Genomic DNA, 19,888 nt, shown 5'->3' with positions numbered 1-19,888 from the left:
ATCCAGGCTTCCAGGCTTGAAAGTGAAGGTTGCCCCTAGTGAAACAATACATGTCTCTTATTTGTCTAAAAGCAATTAAGAATCCATATACGAAATTGAGATAAAACTGAGAATCCTGAGCTTGATAGCCGATCTTATTCCATAGATTTTAAAATTTATTTTGTTTTCCTCTTGTAACAACAAACACCCACCGAAGGGGAGAGAGAGAGGAGGAGATTACTCGAAAGCAACAGCAGGGTGAACCATTGGACTGCTTTCTCATCTGTGCTGCCGTTAGTACTTGATCCTGGCAGGACTGGTGTGAACACGGTGTGAGTCACAGGAGTGAACGTCTACCATGTATGGGTTTTATCTGCCCGTAGTGATGGAGGATGCAGTTTCTGTCCAGCTGTGGACCAGTGAACCAGAGCACCTGGGGTTCAAGGAAACATCTGAAGATGTTGCTGACTGCATGATAGTGCAGGAGAACAAGGAAGCTTTGGACTTGCTTGAGTTTTGAAATGGATTTTTCAGAGATTTTAGCATTTGTAAATGTTTAATTTCCTTAGCCTTTTTCAAAAGTTTGGAAGGTTTTGTTCTTTTTGAAACTGGTTTCAGAATGCATTTTTTTGAAAGATGCGTGACCTTCAGGGACACACCTATAGCCAGATTCAATTTGTTTTGGTAAAAGCCAGGTCTCATCAGGTGCCAGAATGGTGTGATTGCAAAGGACACCAGGGCAGTGCGAGGAGCACCAACAGTGGTAGCAGCATGGTGACCACCTGGCAAAAAGCAGTGTCCTCCACTTCTCCTGAGCTTCTAGCAGCTGGTAGAACCAGCAGCCACACAGAGAGAGCATGTAGCCACACAGGTTTCTGGCTATGGGATGTGTGAAGGGATATTCCTGGAGGTGGAAACTGATTGCAAGGAAGGCTGTAGGAGATGTGAGCAGATCGACGAACCGCTCTGCTTGGTGGCTGAGCTGCAGGAAGAGGTGGGCAGGCGGAGGAGTATTTGAGAGTCTGAGAAGGAGGTTGATCAATGGAGCTGTACTCCACCATCTACGATGCATGCAGGCCAACTCAGCCACTTCGGAGGCAGGTCTGGGATCTGCTTTGTGCCAGAGGGAAGGCAGCGTCACGAAGAATGAGGAGGGCTGGAAGAAGCTCACAGCACAGAGTGGTAAGAGAATCCCCTCCTTACCCTCTAAGATACTCTTACGGGATAGTCTTTAATTGTACTGGTAGACTGTGGGCTGCCCAGTGCCCTGAGCCAGAGGACCGCGAGTGCAGGAATTTGTTGACACTGAAATTTTAAGGGACCAGTTGCACCAGCTGAATGTTCACAAGCCCATGGGGCCTGATAGGATTCATCCCAGAGTACTGAAGGAGCTAGCAGATATTCTGGCAGGACCCCCCTTGATCCTCCTCTACCAAAGGCCTTGGGAGTCTGGAGAGGTACCTGCTGACTGGAAGCCAGCCAGCATTATTCCAATCTACAAAAGCGGTGTGAGGGAAGACCCAGGGGACTACAGACCTGTAAGTCTAACCTCAGTTCCTGGGAAAATTATGGGGAAGATTATACTGGGTGCTATTGAAAGGCATTTAAAGAATAATGCAATCATTAGGCACAGTCAACATGGGTTCACAAAGGGAAAGTCCTGTTTAACTAATTTGATACCCTTCTATGATAAGGTCAACTCGTGGGTGGAGGGAAGGCGGTGGGTGTATTTTTCTGGATTTTAGTAAGGCTTTTGATACTGTCCCCCACAGGATCTTTCTGGACCAGCTGGTCAGCTGTGAGATGGGCAGGTTCCCAGGGCACTGTCTGAAGAACTGGCTGAAGGGCAGAGCTCAAAGGGTTGTAGTGAATGGGGCTGCATCTGGCTGGTGGCTGGTCACCAGCATCATTCCTCGGGGTTCAGTTCTAGAGCCAGTGCTTTCCAATATGTTTATCAACAATCTGGATGCAGGAGTTGAGCGCACCACGAGCAAGCTTGCTGATGATACCAAACTGGGAGGCGCTGTTGACTCTATTGAGGGCCAAGAGGCCTTGCAGAGGGATCTAGATTGATTGGACCACCGGGCAATCAATGGCATGACATTTAACAAGTCCAAGTGCCAGATTCTGCACCTGGTATGGAGTAACAAAGGGCACAAGAATAAATTGGGAGAGGAGTGACTGTAGAGCAGCCTGCAGAAAGGGATGTGGGGGTGCTGGCTGGCAGCAGGCTCAATAGGAGCCAGCAGTGAGCCCTGGCAGCCAGGAGGGCAAACTGCATCCTGGGGGGCACCAAACACAGCATAACCAGCCCACCAAGAGAGGTGATTATCACCCTGTGTTCGGTGTTGGTGCAGCCTCACCTGGAGTACTGTGTGCGGTTCTGGGCCCCACCATTTAAGAATGTGAGGGTCCTTGAATGCATCCAGAGGAGGGCAACCAAGCTGGTGAAGGGCTAGAAAGCATGGCTAGGATCTGCTGAGAACTCTGGGCTTGTCTACTTTGGAGAAAAGGAGGCTGGTGACTTCATTGCTCTGTGCAGCTTCCTGAGGAGGCAACGTGAAGAGGGAGGTGCTGATCTCTTCCCTCTGGGATCCAGGGACAGGATGTGCAGGAATGGTTCAAAGCTATGGCAGGGGAAGTTTAGACTGGATATTGGGAAGCATTTCTTTACTGAGAGGGTGTTCAAACACTGCAACAGGCTTCCCAGAGATGCGGTCAATGCCCCAAGCCTGTCAGTGTTTGAGAGGGGTTTGGACAATGCCCGTAGTAGTGTGCTTTATTTAACCTGGGCAGCCCTGAATTGTCAGGCAGTTGGACTAGATGGTTGTTGTAGGTTCCTTCCAACTGAAATGTTCTGTTTACATCAATTCAACAGCAACATTTACAAAGCTTCCTGCTCCTGGAGAGTCTTCCTTTGGAGATACCAGCACTTCTAGGAAGACTGTGGGGTGGGTACACAGCCTCAGGTGGCCATGGTCACTGCATGCTGGTGACTCTGCTCTCCCCTCTCCACAGTTCCCCATCCCCTCAGTGCCATGGCTCTACCTCCAAGAAGACTAACTTCCCGCAGTTGCTTTAATCTTGTGTACTCTTTCCTAAATTTCTCAGTGCTACCTGCCATTCAGTAGCTGCTGTCCAGTCATGTAAGCGCTGGTGTCTTGGACTGATGGTTGTCCATGGGATGGTGCTCTCTGAAGGAAACGGGAAAGCCTGGGCAGCAGAGGGTGCTGTGAAAGCACTGGTGAGGGACATGATCTGCCCAAACTCTCACAGGAAGTGTAGCATTTTGTATATTAAAAAACACCCACCTAGTCATCCACTTCTCCTGGAACATGAGTTGCCACCTCTTGAGATGGTTTTACAGCCGTGGCCACCTGGTGCAGGAATTCTGAGGGGATGGAGAGAGCTCTGGCAGGGTGGGAAGAGGCCCCCTGGCCAAGTCCAGCCCTCTCACCACCTGAGTTATGAACTGTAACACCACTGTGTTTGTGCTGCTTCAGCTGGACGAGAGGTGAGTTTCCACTGCATTCCTTATTGTCATTGGTAAGTCATGCTGTTATTTCAGGCCCTTAACAACCTGCTGCAGCTGTGAAGTTGGCCCTGCTGGGGGCTGAGGTCGGACCACAGACCCCCAGAGGCTGCTGCCAGCCAGCATCACTACAGTGCCCTGGCTGACTGCATTTCTTCTCTCTGAACTTGTGGAGGAGTGGGAGGGGGAGAAATAAGCCCCTCCATAAGTCCTCTGCATTTTTCAGCTGGTTATGACACTTACTGCTGTTGCTTCTGATGCAGAGCAGGTGAGATGTTTCTTCTTGTGTGTGCATCTGTGCTGTTGAGTTTAATTTAGCAAGAAACTTGAGTTCAGGTTTTTCTGGTTTGTCGGTAGCAGGATGTAAAGTCTGTTACTGAAAAAAAAAAAACCCAAACCCCAACCCCCAAACCCCAGGGGACCTCTGTCTGCAGTTTGCTTTCCTACTTTGTCTCCAGGGGGAGGAGCAAGATTTCCTGCAGTCTAGGCTGAGCTTCATTGCTACCTTATAATTTTAACCGCTGGCATGACTAACTCCCTCCCCTCACTCTGAAGGTATTTTGCAAACCACTGCAGGTCAGTAGCAGGGTGGAACGATGGCGTTGGCTTCAAGGAGTGGCAGTTGGCCCCTGGATGCTGGGCTGTGAATGACAGAGCCACCTTCTTGGAGGCTTCTGCCTGAGCAGTGCGGTTGTGGCTGTGGGGTGCTGTCTTGGCCAAGGGGCAGGTCCAGCCCTGGAGATGCCTCTTCCCAGGCTCCATCCCTTCCTACCTGAGTGTTGCCAGGCCCCTCAGTATCTCTCAGCTCCTGCCTGCTGGGGGAAAGCACGTCTTGACTCCAGCTGTGATTTTGCTGAGTACTGGCCATGCACGTTCTGGTTGTGCTGAAGGCACTGGGTACCAATTGAATTGGGCCAACAGAGACATGGTGGTGACTGTGTGGATGATGCCAAAGCAACCTCAGATGCTCTGCAAGCCTCTTGGTGAGGTGCACATGTTTAGGAGCCCACCCTTATCAGGACAGACAAAGCCACAGGGAGGTGACACACATCACACGTGCTGGGTGCTATCCACCCCCAAATAGCAAAGCAAAGGTTGTGAAGCGCTCACAAGTAGAACGATGTGCCAAGAGGGACTTGTGCTGACATATGGCTGCCCTTGTGAGAGGAAAAGCTGAGGCCTTGAATCAGTGAGCAGTTTTCTGGATCTGCCAAGCAACCCCCTGAAATGCCTCTGAGTCTGTTCAGCCAGTGGGTACCTGCCTCTGAGGTGGCTGTGGTATGGGTGATGTGATGGAGGGGAGCATGTCCCAGCGGCCTCAGCATTGCTGATGGAAATCCGGGCTGACACAAGCTCTTGTGAAGCTTCCTCATGAGTCAGCACGGGAGCTGGATCATGGGCAGAAGGCATGGGGATCAGGAGTGATGTCGTCAGTGATACCAAACATGGGTGCCAGCAGGCACGGGCGCCTGAATGCTGCTACTGGGCAGATGTGGCTGCCCTGTAGGTTTTGGGGAGCTGTGAGAAACAGTCACCTCTCTTGATCCACTTAAAGCACCGCTGGATGCCTACCCGTCATCGTTTGCAGAGCCCGACACAAACACACCCAGTGCTAGTCATGTCGCATATTTGATGGGAGCAATGTCTGCAACTCATGGAACAAGGAAGAGGCAAAACTTAATGTTTTCTCTGTGCAACCATTGATCTTGTTCTGCAGGGCACTGGACAAGAGATAATTTATTATGTTGGCCTTCCTTAGGACAACACTTTAGGAGTGTTGATACAGGACACACCATTCCTGTAAGCTGTAGGACTGGGTAGAAGTCATTAGAGTACAAAAGCATCTTGCCCCAAATGGGAAGCTGTTGTGAAATGTCTCCCTTCCTGGCATGGCAGTAATGTCTTGTATTGTCTTCTGCTCTATCAATTGCATGCAGCTGGCTTTCCTTGCCCCTTCTTAACCTTTTACTTCTTTTAAATTCTTCGTGGGTACCTGTGGTTGAGGCTTTTAGTGCAAGGCACATCTTGCATAAAAAGAGTCTTGGATGTTTTTCTTGGTCAAGCTGATGATTAAATGCCTGCTTTGTTCTATGGCACTTCTTAGTATGATTTTCACTGTCTTTTCTTGTAGGACGCTCACCATTGCCTTATCAGGTCCATGTCTGATGCTGCCTGAAAGGTCACTTAGAGCAGGGCATTTGTAGTCTGGTGTTTTGCCACCTCTGTGTAGCTGTTTTCAAGGCAGGAGAGGCTGCAAACATGGCTATCCAGACCAAGTGGGAGTGCAGTGAGCAGCCAGGTCACTGGCAGAGATGTCTGTAGGTGCTTGAGTCAGGGGAAGTGTTCCTGCAAGTCTTCTATACTTCTTATGCTTCCTTTGAGTTTCATTGCAGTTTCTTCAATATCCCAGATGACTCAAAAACCCCCAAACTAGTTTCACACTGTGCCGTCTCCACATTCTTCAAAACACTAAACAACCTCTACTGAACACGCTATATCCACCAGAGGCACTAGGGATACATGCTCTTGTTTGCACAAGCCAGTGTAAAAAAGCTTGGAAAAAGGGTACAGGACAAGTCTGCAGGTAAATAGATGCTGCCTTTTGGATTGCTTGGACTGTGCTATCAGCACAATGAGCCCTGAATTTGAGTCCTGACATTTTTGCTCAAAGGAGTGCAACGTGAGTGATTCCAGCCTTGCACTGAGTTAGAAACCAACCTGCTTCCTCCAGGACCTCGGCTGGGTGTGGGGGCCGGCGCCCAGAGGCCCTGTAATTACACAAAGCTCTTGCAAGGTGCCACATCCTGCTCTTTCATGTGAGCATTTAAATTTAGGAAAACAAACAAACAATAATTCTGTGCTGGCGAAAACCACAATAAGCATGGGTCCATCCAAGCCAGAGGTATTTCGCACTGACAGAGGAAATACTCTGCTCACTGGTGATGCCACCCCAAAAGAGTCACAAGCACTTTGTGACCCGTTCTGTTCTTCCCCATTCCCCCTGTCCCATTCCCCACTGGGACACTCATTCCTTGAGCTCCTTCAACTGAGGTGACGCTGTCTTTCCAGGGTTGTGGATAACCTTTGTCCATGGAAGACAGGGTAGACATCTCTATGGCCTGCAGTCATCAACTTCGAGCAAACTGGTGTAAAGGCAAAAGCTGCTTGTTTTGGCAGCACTCAACAAATGTTATGAGCCAGTAAGGTGAAGATCCTCCCACTGTACAGGAACAGGATGCTCCATTTCTCAGGAAGGGGGGTGGTGTGTCTGCTGGCATACAAATTCAAGAAGAAATATGCATCCATGGAGTGGAAACTCCAGCCTGTAAGCAGGCTGCTGCTGTTTGAGAGAGACACCTACATCTTCTTCAGCCAGGGCAGCTCCTCACCCTGTGCACATGGCTGCAGGGAAATACAAGCTGCTCAGGCAAATCTGCCTTAGACCAATGTATAGGCAGCCTTTGGCAATAGACCTATCACCTCATGTCTTGCTACACGAGTCCAATTTGGTCTCCAAAGCAATGTCCTTGAATAATGTCCCGATACAAACTCTGCCATTAAAGCCCATGAATCAGAACCCAAGGAAGAGAGATGGAGTTGATGTGAAAGGGGTCTTCTCAAGGTGGGCTGCTTTGGCCCTGGAAATGATGCAGCCTGACTTGAGTATCGAATGGTTGTGCAATGAAATGAGTGGGTGCCAATTCCATCCTGGTCTGGGTTTTCTTCTAACCCAGATGACCTGTTGTGTCCACTGACTTTGGACTAGAAGCTGTCTGCAAAGAGCTTGACTTGCTGGTTGTCCTGTGGAGACCTGATGCTGGCAAAACACATGTGTTGCTTGTTCAGATCAAGGCACTGACTGGGAGTACCCTGTCAGGCTTGTGGTTCCTGGGATGTGAATAACACAGGCAGGAGGAACCCTCCATACTTAATGTCTTCTCTGCCATGAAAGTCACATCCAAAAGCAGTTCAAAACCGCATCAGCATGGCCAGGGCAGACACGTCTCCAGAGGAGGTCGGCAGTAAATGCCCACGGAGGGTATGAGCAGTGCTGTGGCATGGGAAGAGGACTTTCAAAATAATGTTTATGGCCAATACTTCAGATCTTATTATTTATCTTACATGAAGGGACCATAGCCAAAGGCAATACATTGGGGTGTGTGAGCTGTGAGCCTGCTGTCCCAGGGCTCCACTGGCCTTGGCTTGGCAGTGGGTGCCGCTGTGCTTTGGTCAATGCATCAACACCCGTGTCCCATCAAGAGAAGAGAGGGTCCCAGGTGCTCACCAAGCTCTTGAGGGCCCATGGGGTGGGCAAGGAAGGGAGGAGCTGGGCCGTGACCTTGTGCAGCTCCCATGGTGACTGTCCTGTTTTCCTCAGCTGTCAGAAACTGGAGAGGTCCAGCATGTCATCCATGAGAGATATGGGAGAAGTATGCCCAGGTGGGACCCCAGTCTCTTGTTCTCACTGAGCACTGCGTGGGAGTTGGGAAATACAGTATAGACCAGAAACCGTTAATGCATTACTTGTTGGCTCAGGGATGATTGTCCAATGTCAAGCTGGTTACGCTTGTTTTCCTCCACCTGTCTTTTTCCTGGATGCTGCTCCGCAGTCACATGGGTCCACCTCAGCTAGACAGAACCATGGCTGCTAGTGAAAAGTCCTACTGCAAGAGGGAGGCTGGGATGCAGACCCCAGAGGTCCCTTCCCACCACCGTTGCTCTCCTGGCAAGAGGAGAGTTGATGGGGCTGGAATACATGTGGTTGAAGGGGCCTGTGGATGCAAAGCCATTGTGGAAGGTTTTGTCACATCTGACCACACAAGATTTGCTTTGCAGTCTTTGGATTTCCACTTTTGGGATCTCCCCACTAAGTCAGACCATCAGTATCATGCGAACCTGGTATTTCTTCCTCCTTTCCTGGGTGAGCTCTGCCTCTTCCCTTTCAACCCAGGCATGGTTGCACCACCTCCTTTAGGCAGTGTGGCCATCCCTGTACTGCTGACGTGCAGAGCTGACACACATGGCCAACGGTTACCTACAGCAGGAAAGCCAGGCGTGAGCAGCCAGTGACCTGTCTGACAACCGCAGAGCACGTTGCCCTTTCTATTACAGATGAGGCAGCTGGAATCCCTCTGCAGAGGTATGCAAAAAATGCAGCTCCCAGTTGCAGGATGCTACGAGGTGTTCCCAGTGATGAGGATATTGCCCAACAGCTCGTTATCTACCTGCAAGACATGGATACTTGCTGCTGAGCTACCTGGGGTTTGGGCTGCCACATCTGAATCATTGGGCTGGAGAGGAAGAGCAGGCGGTGTGATTGGAGAGGGATTGGGCTTTCAGGTGTTGACAGACAAGTCCCAGCCTCTCCGTGTGTCTTTATAAGCCAAGAAGACAGGTTTACTCAGTGTCGCCGACCCTCCTGATGGCACAGACAGGCCTGGAGCAGCAGGTCAGGTTGATGTGCAATGCATGCTCTCCTTCTAGACCAGGCTGTTGCTGAAAGAGGGGATCCCAAGTGAGTCAAGAGGCTTTATCATCCCTCTAGTTGTTCATTTTATGTGTGGAGAACTTTGGTGTATGGGTCACCATCGCAGTTAAAGTGTCCTCTGAAGGGTCTGCTTTGCAGTTCTGCATCTGAGTTCCTTGGGTTTTGCAAGCATGAACTCTGGGTGCTTCCTAGTGAGCTGAGGGAGTGCTGCGAGTCCTTCTGGCTGTGGTTAGACATTTTCTTGGTTATCCATCCATTTTGGCTGTGTGGAGGGGATGGGGCATCCCTGCACGCCTAGCTTTGGCTTGGTTGGATCACCCAGGACTGATGAGTGGGGCTGGAACCTCTGAGAAGGAGCAAAGACTCTCTTTTCTTTCTGCTGTCCTGCTTGCCTGTGCCCAGGGACTCACATTTGAGCAGCAGTTTGCCATCAGAGACAGTGGTTCTGGGTTTGGATGGTGGGATGTGTTTCAGTCTCTCTTCTGAGGAAGGTGCTATTGGGCTCTTCTCAAGTTTGTTGATGTGCTCTGGTACATACTTTGCCTTGGTGCCAGAGGCAAGTGGTAGGAGCACCAACAGCTGAGTTGCGTGGTCCAAAGCACCCAGGGTCTGATCCCAGGGGTGCCATCAGGTGGTGCTGAAGCTCTGAAGCCTGGAAGCATGCCGCTGCGCCAGCCGAGGATGGGCAGTCGGGGGCTGGAGGAGATGGCCCTGCTGTGGGAGAGCTCTGTGGAGGCAAGGTTTGCTGGGCAGCACGGGCAGGTCCCCTGTGAGGCAGTGAGCTGACGTCTCCTCTGAGTCCTCTCTGAGTCCTCCCCTGCTGGGGCAGGAGCAGGGAATTCTTCACTGCAGGCTGGCTCCTGACCACACCAGGTACCTGGGGATGGACACAACTCCAATGACTTGTGTGGCACCAAGGCTTGGGTGCAGGATGTGGGGACCGTAATTTTGGCAGGTCTTTATGTCTTCCTATGGTGTTTTTACATCAAAACCCAGAAGCCTATTAGAGCTTGCTGAATGCCACAGGTATGTGCAGTGACTAATCTTTCCTCCTTTCCCACAAAGGCTTTAATCTCTTGGGATACCAAGAGTTGCTTCTGCAAGAGGCTGAATGCTTGTCAGTGCTCTCACTGGCATCTGTGGGCTTTGTGGTGCAGCTTGTCACAGGTCATGGCTACCATGGTGTGCCATCATAACATCTGGATGACACTAGTGTGGGCAGTAGAGCCTTCAGCTATGGTGGTGACCTCCAAGACATATGGGAAATCTTAGTGCCACCGCTCAGGAGCTGGGAAAGGGGCGCTGGGTGCAGCAAACCCTCATCACAAAGTGTGCAGGGTTGTGAGCCAGGCACGAGCCAACAGAAACCACAGGCCTGTGGGCTGGTGCCAGTCATGGGGCAGCGGAAGGTCCTGTTGCATATGATGATGTGCAGGGCTGGCTGCAGATGTAGGGGAGATGGACTGTGGGGGCAGAGCCTGGTAGAGATGGAGAACTCTCTGTCAAAGGAATGGGGAAAGGCTGCTCTGGCTGGGTCCAGCCCAGACACGGCTTTCTGAAGGGGACTTCTGCAGACCTCTGGTCCAACTTCCTACTCAGAGCACAACTGTACCCAGTGCTAGCTCAGGCCAGCCCTGGTTTTGTGCAGCCAAGCCTTAAAAGCCAAGATGTAGACTCAAGGGAAAGAAGCTGTTTCCTAAGTGACACACTCACCAAGAAAATGCAATTGGTATGAAAACTCTGGGTGGGTTTTGCAACAGCAAAACAGCACGGTGAAGCATATTGTTATATCTGGCATGGGAAGAGCACCTCTGGCATCTTCTAATTCCTATGCAGGCTTGGCTTCTTGGCCCTTGTAATCCACACTGCTTATTGAAGTGGCTATTTCAGTAATTTGGTTTGTCTCTGATGTCCCCAGGCGTGGCCTGCAATATCTTGCCTGCACCTGTGTGCAGTTCAGCCTGGTGAGAAGGTGTCCACTGTAATTCCTTCCTTCCTGCTGTCCTTCCTACCTTCCTTCCACATGCAGTTTGGATGGGCTACAGATTAAAACCACCTTAAAATGGTGATTTGCACCAATGGATCCAGCCTGCAGTTGTGGCCACTGTTGTTCAACAGCTGGACAGGACAAGTGCCAGTAGGGGAGATTGGGTTTAGAACGTTGTCTTCAGGATCATGGGGCAATCTGACCTCTCCTTCCTTTGACCATCACAGAAATTTCATCCCAGGACGTCCTCACCTCCACAGGGAGATGTAGGCACCAAGATGTTGGTGCGGGACTTGAACACAGAGCAAGACTTGAATTGACACTTTGTTTAATGTGTGATAAAGATTTTCCTCTGTGGCTCGTGTGGTGCTGTACAGTGGACAAGTGTTCCTGTTTTCCTGAGCAGCCGTGGAAGACCTTTCCATGCTGGAAAGATGTTGGGAAAATACGCTCAGACACCTGCTCTGGGAGGCAAAGTCTTTTCTAGCTCCTGCAACAGGGTCACCAGGGAAGTGGACTTCTCTGGGTCTGTCCTGAAGTCTGGATCCCCTTGGGGTTGGGTGCTGGGGGTGGCAGGGCACACCAGGAGCACGTGGTGGTGAGTTATAAACTATCCAAGGCAGGGATGGAGCAGGGAAGCTCCTGCAGAATGGAGCTCTGACATGACGCCTCCTGCTTGGGGGAAGGATGCTTTCTTTCCCTGAAATGGGGTGGCTGGGGGCTGCTTGTCCCACACTCCAGTTGCAGCTGGAACAAGCCAGGTGGGAAGGGTTAGCAAGAGATACTTGGGGTGGGTTCATAAGTGCACAGGAGACTGGGAAGTGTTAGGAGGTGGATTTTGGTGGGAGACGATACTGACATGTTAGGACACCTCTACAAGTAAAAAACTTAAGCCAGTGGCCCTCCACCTGCACAGGGCTATCAGGTGGACAATGGGCTCTCAGAGGCTGGTGACATCCCTGCAGAGCAGTCACCCTCATCTGGAGAGAGGACTCACTTGTGCAACAAGCACCAGTGGGCTTTGACACTCCAGGGTGTGCCACTGGGTGCCCTTGCTCAGCTAGCTTCAGCCAGAGATGCAGGATGTTGCTTGAGTGCCCAGTGCTGCTTAGAGGGTCCCATATGGGGCCCCATGGTATGGGCTGGAGATGCCCACTGTATGTTGCAGCATCAGGCTTTGGCGGTGCTGCCAGCAGTGCCGGAGCTGCACAGTGTTTGCTCGTGCGTCTGGTGCACCCACCATCCCTCTCACACCAGCCCCGTTATTCCTCAGGTGCTGCAGAGAGGCGAAATGTGGCTGCTGCTGGCGGCCCTGTGCCTGGGCCAGGGGCTGGGCGATGGCATCCCACAAGCTGGAGTGAGCTATGACAACCCCGAGCAGTTCATGAACATCGTAAGTGCTGGGGGGTCAAACAAACACCCGTGGGACAGGGACTTCCCCAGGTGGTGTGCCTGAAGTCCTCTCCGAGGGACCAGCTGGGCTCTCCCCATCCCTTACCCTGTTATCTGCACCTGGACTCAGCCAGGGGCTTGGGACATCAAGAGTTTCCTATGTTTGCATGGATGCCACTTCATAATCTCAGCTGGAGGTTGGTCTCTCATGCTCTCTCTTGAGGTGTGTGCAGGCAGGGATGACACTGGAGAGCATGGGTGGCAGGAGGGGGTGTCACTGGGTCAGGCAACAGGGTGATGGACAGCAATGGGTCACCCTCTCCCCTTGGACCATTGTCCCCGCAGAGCCAGAAGATCTGTTTCCATGGGTATCCCAGTGAGGAGTACGATGTGCTGACAGAGGATGGCTACTTCCTCAGCCTCAACCGGATTCCCCACGACAAGGGGGGAGCTGGACACTCAGGTGCGCTCCATTTCATCAAGGGTAAAGCAGCCGTGACCCTGCTCAGAGATGGGGCAGTGCACAAGGGGAAGCCAGCGTGGATGCTTGTGCCTTCAGACACAGTTTTGGCAGCTGGAAGAGTGATGAAAAGTTTTTGCCCACCTCCCTTGAGCTGTCCTTGGAGATGCAGGAGTTCAGCATTGTGTTTTGCTGCATCCAGGACGGGGCAGCATGACCCAGAGAGCCCCAGTGGCTCCTTCCCTGGAGCAAACCCCTTGCTCTGGTCCAAGATTCCCTGATACCTCAGGGCCAGGGGTGGAAAAAGTCCTTCAAACAAAAAAAGCACCAGCAGAGGCAAGGAAATAATGGGAGAAGGGAATATTTAATGTGGTGCCTGCAGAAAATAATACTGAGATGCACAGAGAGATTTTATTTCCATATGGGAAGGGATTTTCTTGTGTTGAATACCTGATTTCTCCTCTTACAGGATCCAGGTTACCTGTGTTGATAGTGCATGGGTTCAGTTTAGATGGTGGTGACTGGGTGGACAACCTCCCCAACAGCAGCTTGGGCTTCATCCTAGCTGATGCGGGGTACGATGTCTGGATCGGAAACTGCCGGGGCAATAGCTGGTCCCACCGGCACCTGAATCTTTCTGTTGACCAAGAAGAGTTTTGGGATTTCAGGTGAGGAGGCCACCAAGGACAGGGCTGGGATTCTGAGCTGTCAGTGCCAACCACCTGATGTCCATGGGAGGTTGGGAGATGGGCATCTCCTCCAACTTCTCTTGCTCCCCAGCTTCCACGAGATGGCCGTGTATGATCTCCCTGCCATGGTGGGCTTCATCCTAAGGCAAACCAGGCAGGAGAAACTGTTCTACATTGGCCACGCTCAGGGCAACTCTCTAGGTGAGTGAGGAGGAGGAGTGGGCCATGGGTGGGAGCAGGGCATCGGCTTGCCACAGGAGAGGGGCATTGATGCCTGTCCCATACTGGAGGCTGCTGGGCACGGGGCTGTGTTGGTCCATAGGGCCACTTTCCCCACCTGCCTTCTTGGTCCTTCTGAATGGGAGAGGATTGCTGCACCTTGCCAAGCCATCCTGAGTGGTGCTTACCTCTAGGAGAACTGCAGCTTCATTTTCTCCAGGCCCTGTGCCTCAGACAGGAGGTCTGGGATGAGTGCTCTCCATGTTGGGGTTACCATTGTGATCTCTTGCTGCTTTTCAGGTTTCATAGCATTTTCGAGCATGCCACACCTGGCTGAAAAAATCAAACTCTTCTTTGCGCTGGCTCCTCTCTACACCTTTCATCATGTCAAAGGCCCCGTGTTAAAGATAGCGTTTTTACCAGACACGGTGCTGAAGGTATGTGAGGGGTTTGTGTATTATTACTATCAAAGCCCAGGAGCTTTTGGCAGCTCACGTCCCCAGCATTGCTGCTGTGCACTGAGCCCATACCTGCCGCAGGCACTGGAGATGCGTGTGGGGAGGTGAGCGATCCCAGGATCCCAAACAGGGATGTCCCTCTCCACCCGGTTGAGCGCCACCAGCTTTCAGGGTTTAAAATATCCATAACCCTCTACCATTACTGTTTATGTTTTTGCTTATTGACCTCACCACACCCCAGACCTGTAGCCTGAGAGCAGCCCTGCACTGCCTGCCTTCCACCCTTTGCTCCAGCGGCTGGAGAAGGGCTGGAAGGGGAGCTGGCACTCTCCCTGGACATGCTCCACCTGAGCAGCATCTGTCAACACCCATGGCAGATGAATGGTATGAGTCTGGCCATCCTGGGCTGAGGTCTGGAAGCTGGTACCTTAGAGATGATGCACCAGGATGATGGGGATGATGGCACAGCATGGAAAGGACACTGATCACTGATGTTTTCACGCTGCTCTGAGAGTTGGGTGTGACCATGGGTCAACCTCCTTGAAAAGCTGGCTAGCCAAATGTGTCAGCAACTATATTGAGGAGCTGCCTGCCAGCACTGGCTGGGGACAGGCGGTTCCCATGAAGAGGGGACACATGTTGCAGGACCCACGGTGACCTGTTTTCTTGCGCCCTTGCAGACAATATTTGGAACCAAGCAGCTGACTCTGGTGGGGAGGAAGGAGAGAGCCGTTCTTGCCAAGACGTGCAGCAACCTGCTGACAGCTGAAGTCTGTGAAAATGAGATCTTCCTTATTGGCGGGTACAACAGGAAAAACTTGAACGTGGTGGGTACATCAGGGTCTTGAGGTCATAGCCACCTCCAGTTTTCCTAGATACCTGGAGATAGCTAATGAGATACAAAAATGATTATAAAACCCCATAAGATATAAAAGGCACGGCCCAAGGCAGTGGTTATTTGGAGATTTCTTTCAGTGGTGTTGGGATGTTAAACCTAATGGAGGCTTCAGTAGGAAAGAATCACTTGTGGTCTTGTCTGCAAAGGAAGGGAAACTCCTGCCTCATCTTCTGCTGACCTACAACAAGTTTACAGGAAAAAATAATGAAAAATTGACTAGACCAATTGTATTTCTATTTTAAAGTGGTGGTTAACTGGTTTGACCTTTAAAAGCTACTCCTAGCTCTGAACAGAATAAAGCTGTTGGAGCATATGATGTTCATATTGCAGTTATAAGACAGAATGATTTTTTTTTTCCTAGACAGATTTTCATTTGTAACTCACTTAAAAAACACTTTCTTTTTCCTGCAGAGCCGATTGAATGTATACCTAGCTCATTTTCCAGACTATACATCAGTAAAAACTCTTCTCCACTGGGGACAGGTAGAGACTCTGATTTCATAACAATGCTCTTTCTTTTAATCCGTGAACGTGATATTTTACAATGCTGCTTCATTCGCCCTGGAGACAGGTAAGGAGGTAGAATCAAAGCCAATAAAAGTGATTTTTAAGTTGCAGCACCAAGGTGTCTCAAAAGCCACAGCTGGTAGCTACTGCTCCTGGCTGGCCAAGGCAGAGACACCCAGCTGCTTGCCTCTGTCCTGGGTAAGGACCCCGTGTAGGTGTTTCTGGGACTCCCATTTTACTCTGGCCCATGGGACAGGCACCAGCAAGCACGAGCTCAGACACTAGGGCTGTGCTGGGCAGAGAGCGTTCATGTAGGCCCGGCTGCTGCCCCTTGCTTGAGGTAGGGCTGATCCAGGGCGTCACCCACAGAGAGTCAACACTTTGCCTCTGCCTTCCAGACTGCCAAAACTGGGGAGTTCAAGCAGTTTGACTACGGGGAGAAGAACCAGGAGAAGTACAACCAGGTAAATGAGCGCTTGTGGAAGGAGCAGCAGAGGAGGAGGCTGGGACCAGGATGGGGGTAGCCTCCTCTAGCAGCCAGCATGGCCAGAGTCTTCTGGGATGCCAGGGCAGCATGCCTTATCCATTAGTGCTACTGGTGTCAGAGCCTGTGAATAACTGGAGCATTTCCCCCCTGCCAGGCCTCCCCCCCTTTGTACAGGATAGAAGACATGACAGTGCCGACCGTCCTGTGGAGTGGTGGGGAGGACTGGGTGAATCCCCCTGCAGAGACTCAGCGCTTGCTGCCACGTATCACCAGCCTCATTCGTCATGAGCACTTCCCCGACTGGAACCACTTTGACCACCACTGGGGTCAGGATGCCCCTCAGCGCATGTACAGGCAGATAGTCACTCTGATGGATCAAAATCCATGAATGGTCCATGTGCTGCATGTGCCCGGGATGTAGGAGCCACCCGTTCCCACGTGGCTGGGGACATGGGTTTTGTGTGAGAGCTGCTGCTCTGCTCTTCTCAAAAATATCTCCTATCACCCTATTTCACACTGATTTAATGCCTTAAATATAATGGTGTAATTTCTGCCTGCCCTCTGTGACTAGAGATTGCAATAAACTCTTGCCTCACAGCCGAACTCCAACCCTTTGCTTGGTGAGCCTCACTGGGGTTGTGTTTTCAGCCCATTGCTGGGGCGAGGTGTGCAGGAGGCCCTGTTTGGCTCTTTTTTTTTTTTGCTTTTTCTGGCTTAGGGCATTGCAAGCACAAAATTTTACTCCAGAAATTGAGTGTGTGTTTTGTGTTGTGGGTTTAAGTGAAGGAAGGGTGGAAAGTGACCTTGTCTGCAGCTCTGGAAAGGCTGGAGGGAGTGAGCACTGACTGCAGGAGAGAAACGTTCCTCTTGGTAGAATAAAACCAGAGAAGTCGATGTCTGGGAGGTGGTGAAAGGGAAACACCTGGGCCTTGGCGTCAGGCTAAGTCTTTCCTGGAAGAGAACCCACCCAGAACAGAGTCCCATGTCACCTCCTGGGGCATGCCTTATGGTGAAAACCCAGCTGTATTTTCTAGGGAGTTGAAACGTGCGGTCCACTAAGAATAATACTCTGTTCTTAGCATCTATATTTGAAAAATACCTGTCTACCCACCTACCTACCGACTCTTTCTATCTGTGAAAGCAGCAGCAGAGTAGCCCAGCAGCAGATATGGATGAGTCTTCTTTATATGCCTTTCACTTTGCTGAGTGGTCCAAACAAAAGTCTGAGAGCTCCACCTTTCATGCCAGGGGTGGGAATGACAGAGCATTTCAATTTGAATAGATGAAGCTGATGCCAAGGAGAAAATGGCCTGGGTCCACAGGGAGTCCTTCCTGGTGTCACCCAGTGACTGCAACTGAGCTATTTCTATCTTGTCAGCAACTTCAGGACATGGGAGAAAAACCTGACTAGAGGTGGACAGTCAGGAACAGCAACTCAGGGACATCAAAGGTTTCCTAGTAACAGACACCAGGATCTCATACCAGCATCTCCCCACCTCACTGATAATTGCCCAGCCAGCAAAGCCACTCATCAGTGCCTACATCAGGTATGGTGAGCACATTTGTGCTTAACCTAACAGCATGCTAGCCCCATCTATTTATTATACATGTTTGCCAGAAGGTAAAATAGTTGCTTGTCTGTAGAATTGTGCATGATTCTGCCTGCAAGTCTCTCCACACAGTAAAAGATGCCCACAATGACTCAAAGAGTGGAAGGTTTCAGAACCTCAGTCTGGGTGTATTAAAAATCAGAGATTGATTTGCAACCTTTGCATCCCTCGCCTTTTAACAGAGAGAATAATATATTTAAAGGATAAAGCATTGCTCTGTAACACAAACTGATGTCAGAAAGCTGGCCTCAAAGCACTGGTTGCTGTCAGGACTATGGTGATGCTACCACCACCACCACCAGCTGCATTGCGGATCTCTGCAAGGCACTGTGCTTGATTTAGAGCACACAGCTCAGTGTTTGCAAAGGTGTACACGCCGCCCCTGACCTGTATCTGAAGAGTAAAAGGAGAAGAATTCACTTCAGGGAGCATTGGTCAAACTCAACCTGTCGGTAGATTGCCTAATAAAAGGTTGGTAAGAGTAAAATTGGCATGAATGATGGGAAGCTATTGCTATCAGTTTGCAACATAACGCTGAGGCTAATGAGGATGAGTCACATATATACTTAAGACTGCACCTTCAAATAACACACTTCAGGTTCCTCTTTCAAGTGAAATGAAGTCAGGATCATGTTATTTCATCCACAAAATTATGACAACCTAGAGAAAGTCCTAACCACCGTTTTATACTGCTTCCCAAATCAGGATCTTTCACAAAGAAATAACCTGCTGCACCAAACTGGAGAAGCTCAGGAGCCAAGGACCCGCAGGCCTGGCTGTCACTGGTGCCACATCCAACCCAGCTATAAACTTGCTGAGCTCCACCCAAACAACCAGCCTAGAGACTTTTTGTCCCCCCCTGCACCTACCGAGCCTGCAGCAGGACCTGCCGTCTGAGGCAGTAGCTGGGATTTCCAGCCTAAACCTGAAAATGGCCAATTTCTCCTCACGTGTTTGCTCATGGGCCCGTTTCATGGTTTGGCCTCTTTAATTATATAGAATTAAAAAAATAGGGCGAGGGTGTATTTCTTCCCACATGGGTCCTAATCACCAAATGTATGGACTGTTGTCAAAAGCAGTAGGCAGCTCATGATCCAGATGAAGAGGTAAAAATACTGGCGAATGTATTTGCCTTACAACAGATTACCATAGGTCCATGTTGTGAGTTACTAGTTAGGAGGCAGACTAAGGGGACTGAGGATTTCTTAACCTGTGCACTAGCAGACATGCTCAACAGACCCTCCAGGCTGATTAATTTACTGCTGAAATGAGCAAAACCCAACCCATCATTAATACAGAGGAGACAGATAATGATCTACAATCAATATCGATTGCAATTTCCCTCCAATCCTCACCATGCTTGATGACACAAACATTTTTGCTTTGGGAAAAAATCTCCACAGCAGTCATGGTTTTGAGGGATGCACAAGGGAAAATACATCCCTTAGGTGCTACTGAAGCTGCCTCCATCTCAAGGAGAAGATCTTCACCATCCCTTGACATGTGTCGTTAAGGACATCTCATTTGCTTGAATAAAGATTTCACTCACCTTTTAGCTGGTGTGATTTTGAAGAGATGTATGATCAGGCTTTTGCCTTCAGATGGACCTGTCTTCAGACCACCTGAACTGTTTCACCCAGTTTCACCAGTTTTGCCCAGGCCCTACTCTTCTTTTGTGGGAGAATGATTCTGTGGCACAAGACACATCTGATTATTTCAGAGTGCTGAATGCTCTTGAGAAGAGCAACATCTTCCTCAGTTTGTCCATCACTCTACTGTGACCAATTACAAATACTGAAGCCTCTAAGAGATCCCTGGGTGAATGCTCCAAAGCATGGTTCATTTCTTTTTATTTGCCCAAAATGTTTCCAGGGAAAGTTTATTACATCTATATGCAACAAAATACAGTATGGAAATGCTGCCTCGGTCAAGATGCTTTAAATTAACTGACAGCCAGGACTTGACCTGGTGGCTATATCAGAGATGAGGCAATGTGCCTGTGCACCCATATCTCTAAAGTATTTGCTGTTAAGGGAAGTTTTCCAGGCCATGAGATATCTGGGGGGATATAGAAATCACAGCAGCAATGGGACGGATTACCATTTTCCCTCCTTCCTCCAGCTGTTGTCTGGTTCTTCCCAACATATCTTGTCAATACCAGAACATAATTTTCCAGACACAT

The 19,888-nt window shown here is 50.2% G+C and overlaps 1 protein-coding gene across 1 annotated transcript in view; it reads left to right on the top strand.

The window, feature by feature from the left end:
- LOC119153214 (lipase member M-like) overlaps positions 1-16,649 on the top strand; it is a 52,033-nt gene extending 35,384 nt beyond the window's left edge. The window contains exons 2-10 of the mRNA XM_037399346.1: positions 12,260-12,379; positions 12,724-12,841; positions 13,308-13,506; positions 13,619-13,728; positions 14,047-14,183; positions 14,885-15,031; positions 15,514-15,585; positions 16,008-16,073; positions 16,251-16,649. Coding sequence (XP_037255243.1) covers positions 12,278-12,379; positions 12,724-12,841; positions 13,308-13,506; positions 13,619-13,728; positions 14,047-14,183; positions 14,885-15,031; positions 15,514-15,585; positions 16,008-16,073; positions 16,251-16,484 — 1,185 coding nt within the window. The 5' untranslated portion in view covers positions 12,260-12,277 and the 3' untranslated portion in view covers positions 16,485-16,649. The remainder of the gene's footprint in view (positions 1-12,259; positions 12,380-12,723; positions 12,842-13,307; positions 13,507-13,618; positions 13,729-14,046; positions 14,184-14,884; positions 15,032-15,513; positions 15,586-16,007; positions 16,074-16,250) is intronic.
- The last annotated feature ends 3,239 nt before the right edge of the window (positions 16,650-19,888 follow it).

Source organism: Falco rusticolus, chromosome 9 (assembly GCF_015220075.1).
Source record: "Falco rusticolus isolate bFalRus1 chromosome 9, bFalRus1.pri, whole genome shotgun sequence".
NCBI classification, from domain to species: Eukaryota; Metazoa; Chordata; class Aves; order Falconiformes; family Falconidae; genus Falco; species Falco rusticolus.
The sequence above is the reverse complement of the archived record's forward strand: the minus strand, read 5'-3'. Positions and strand labels throughout refer to the sequence as shown.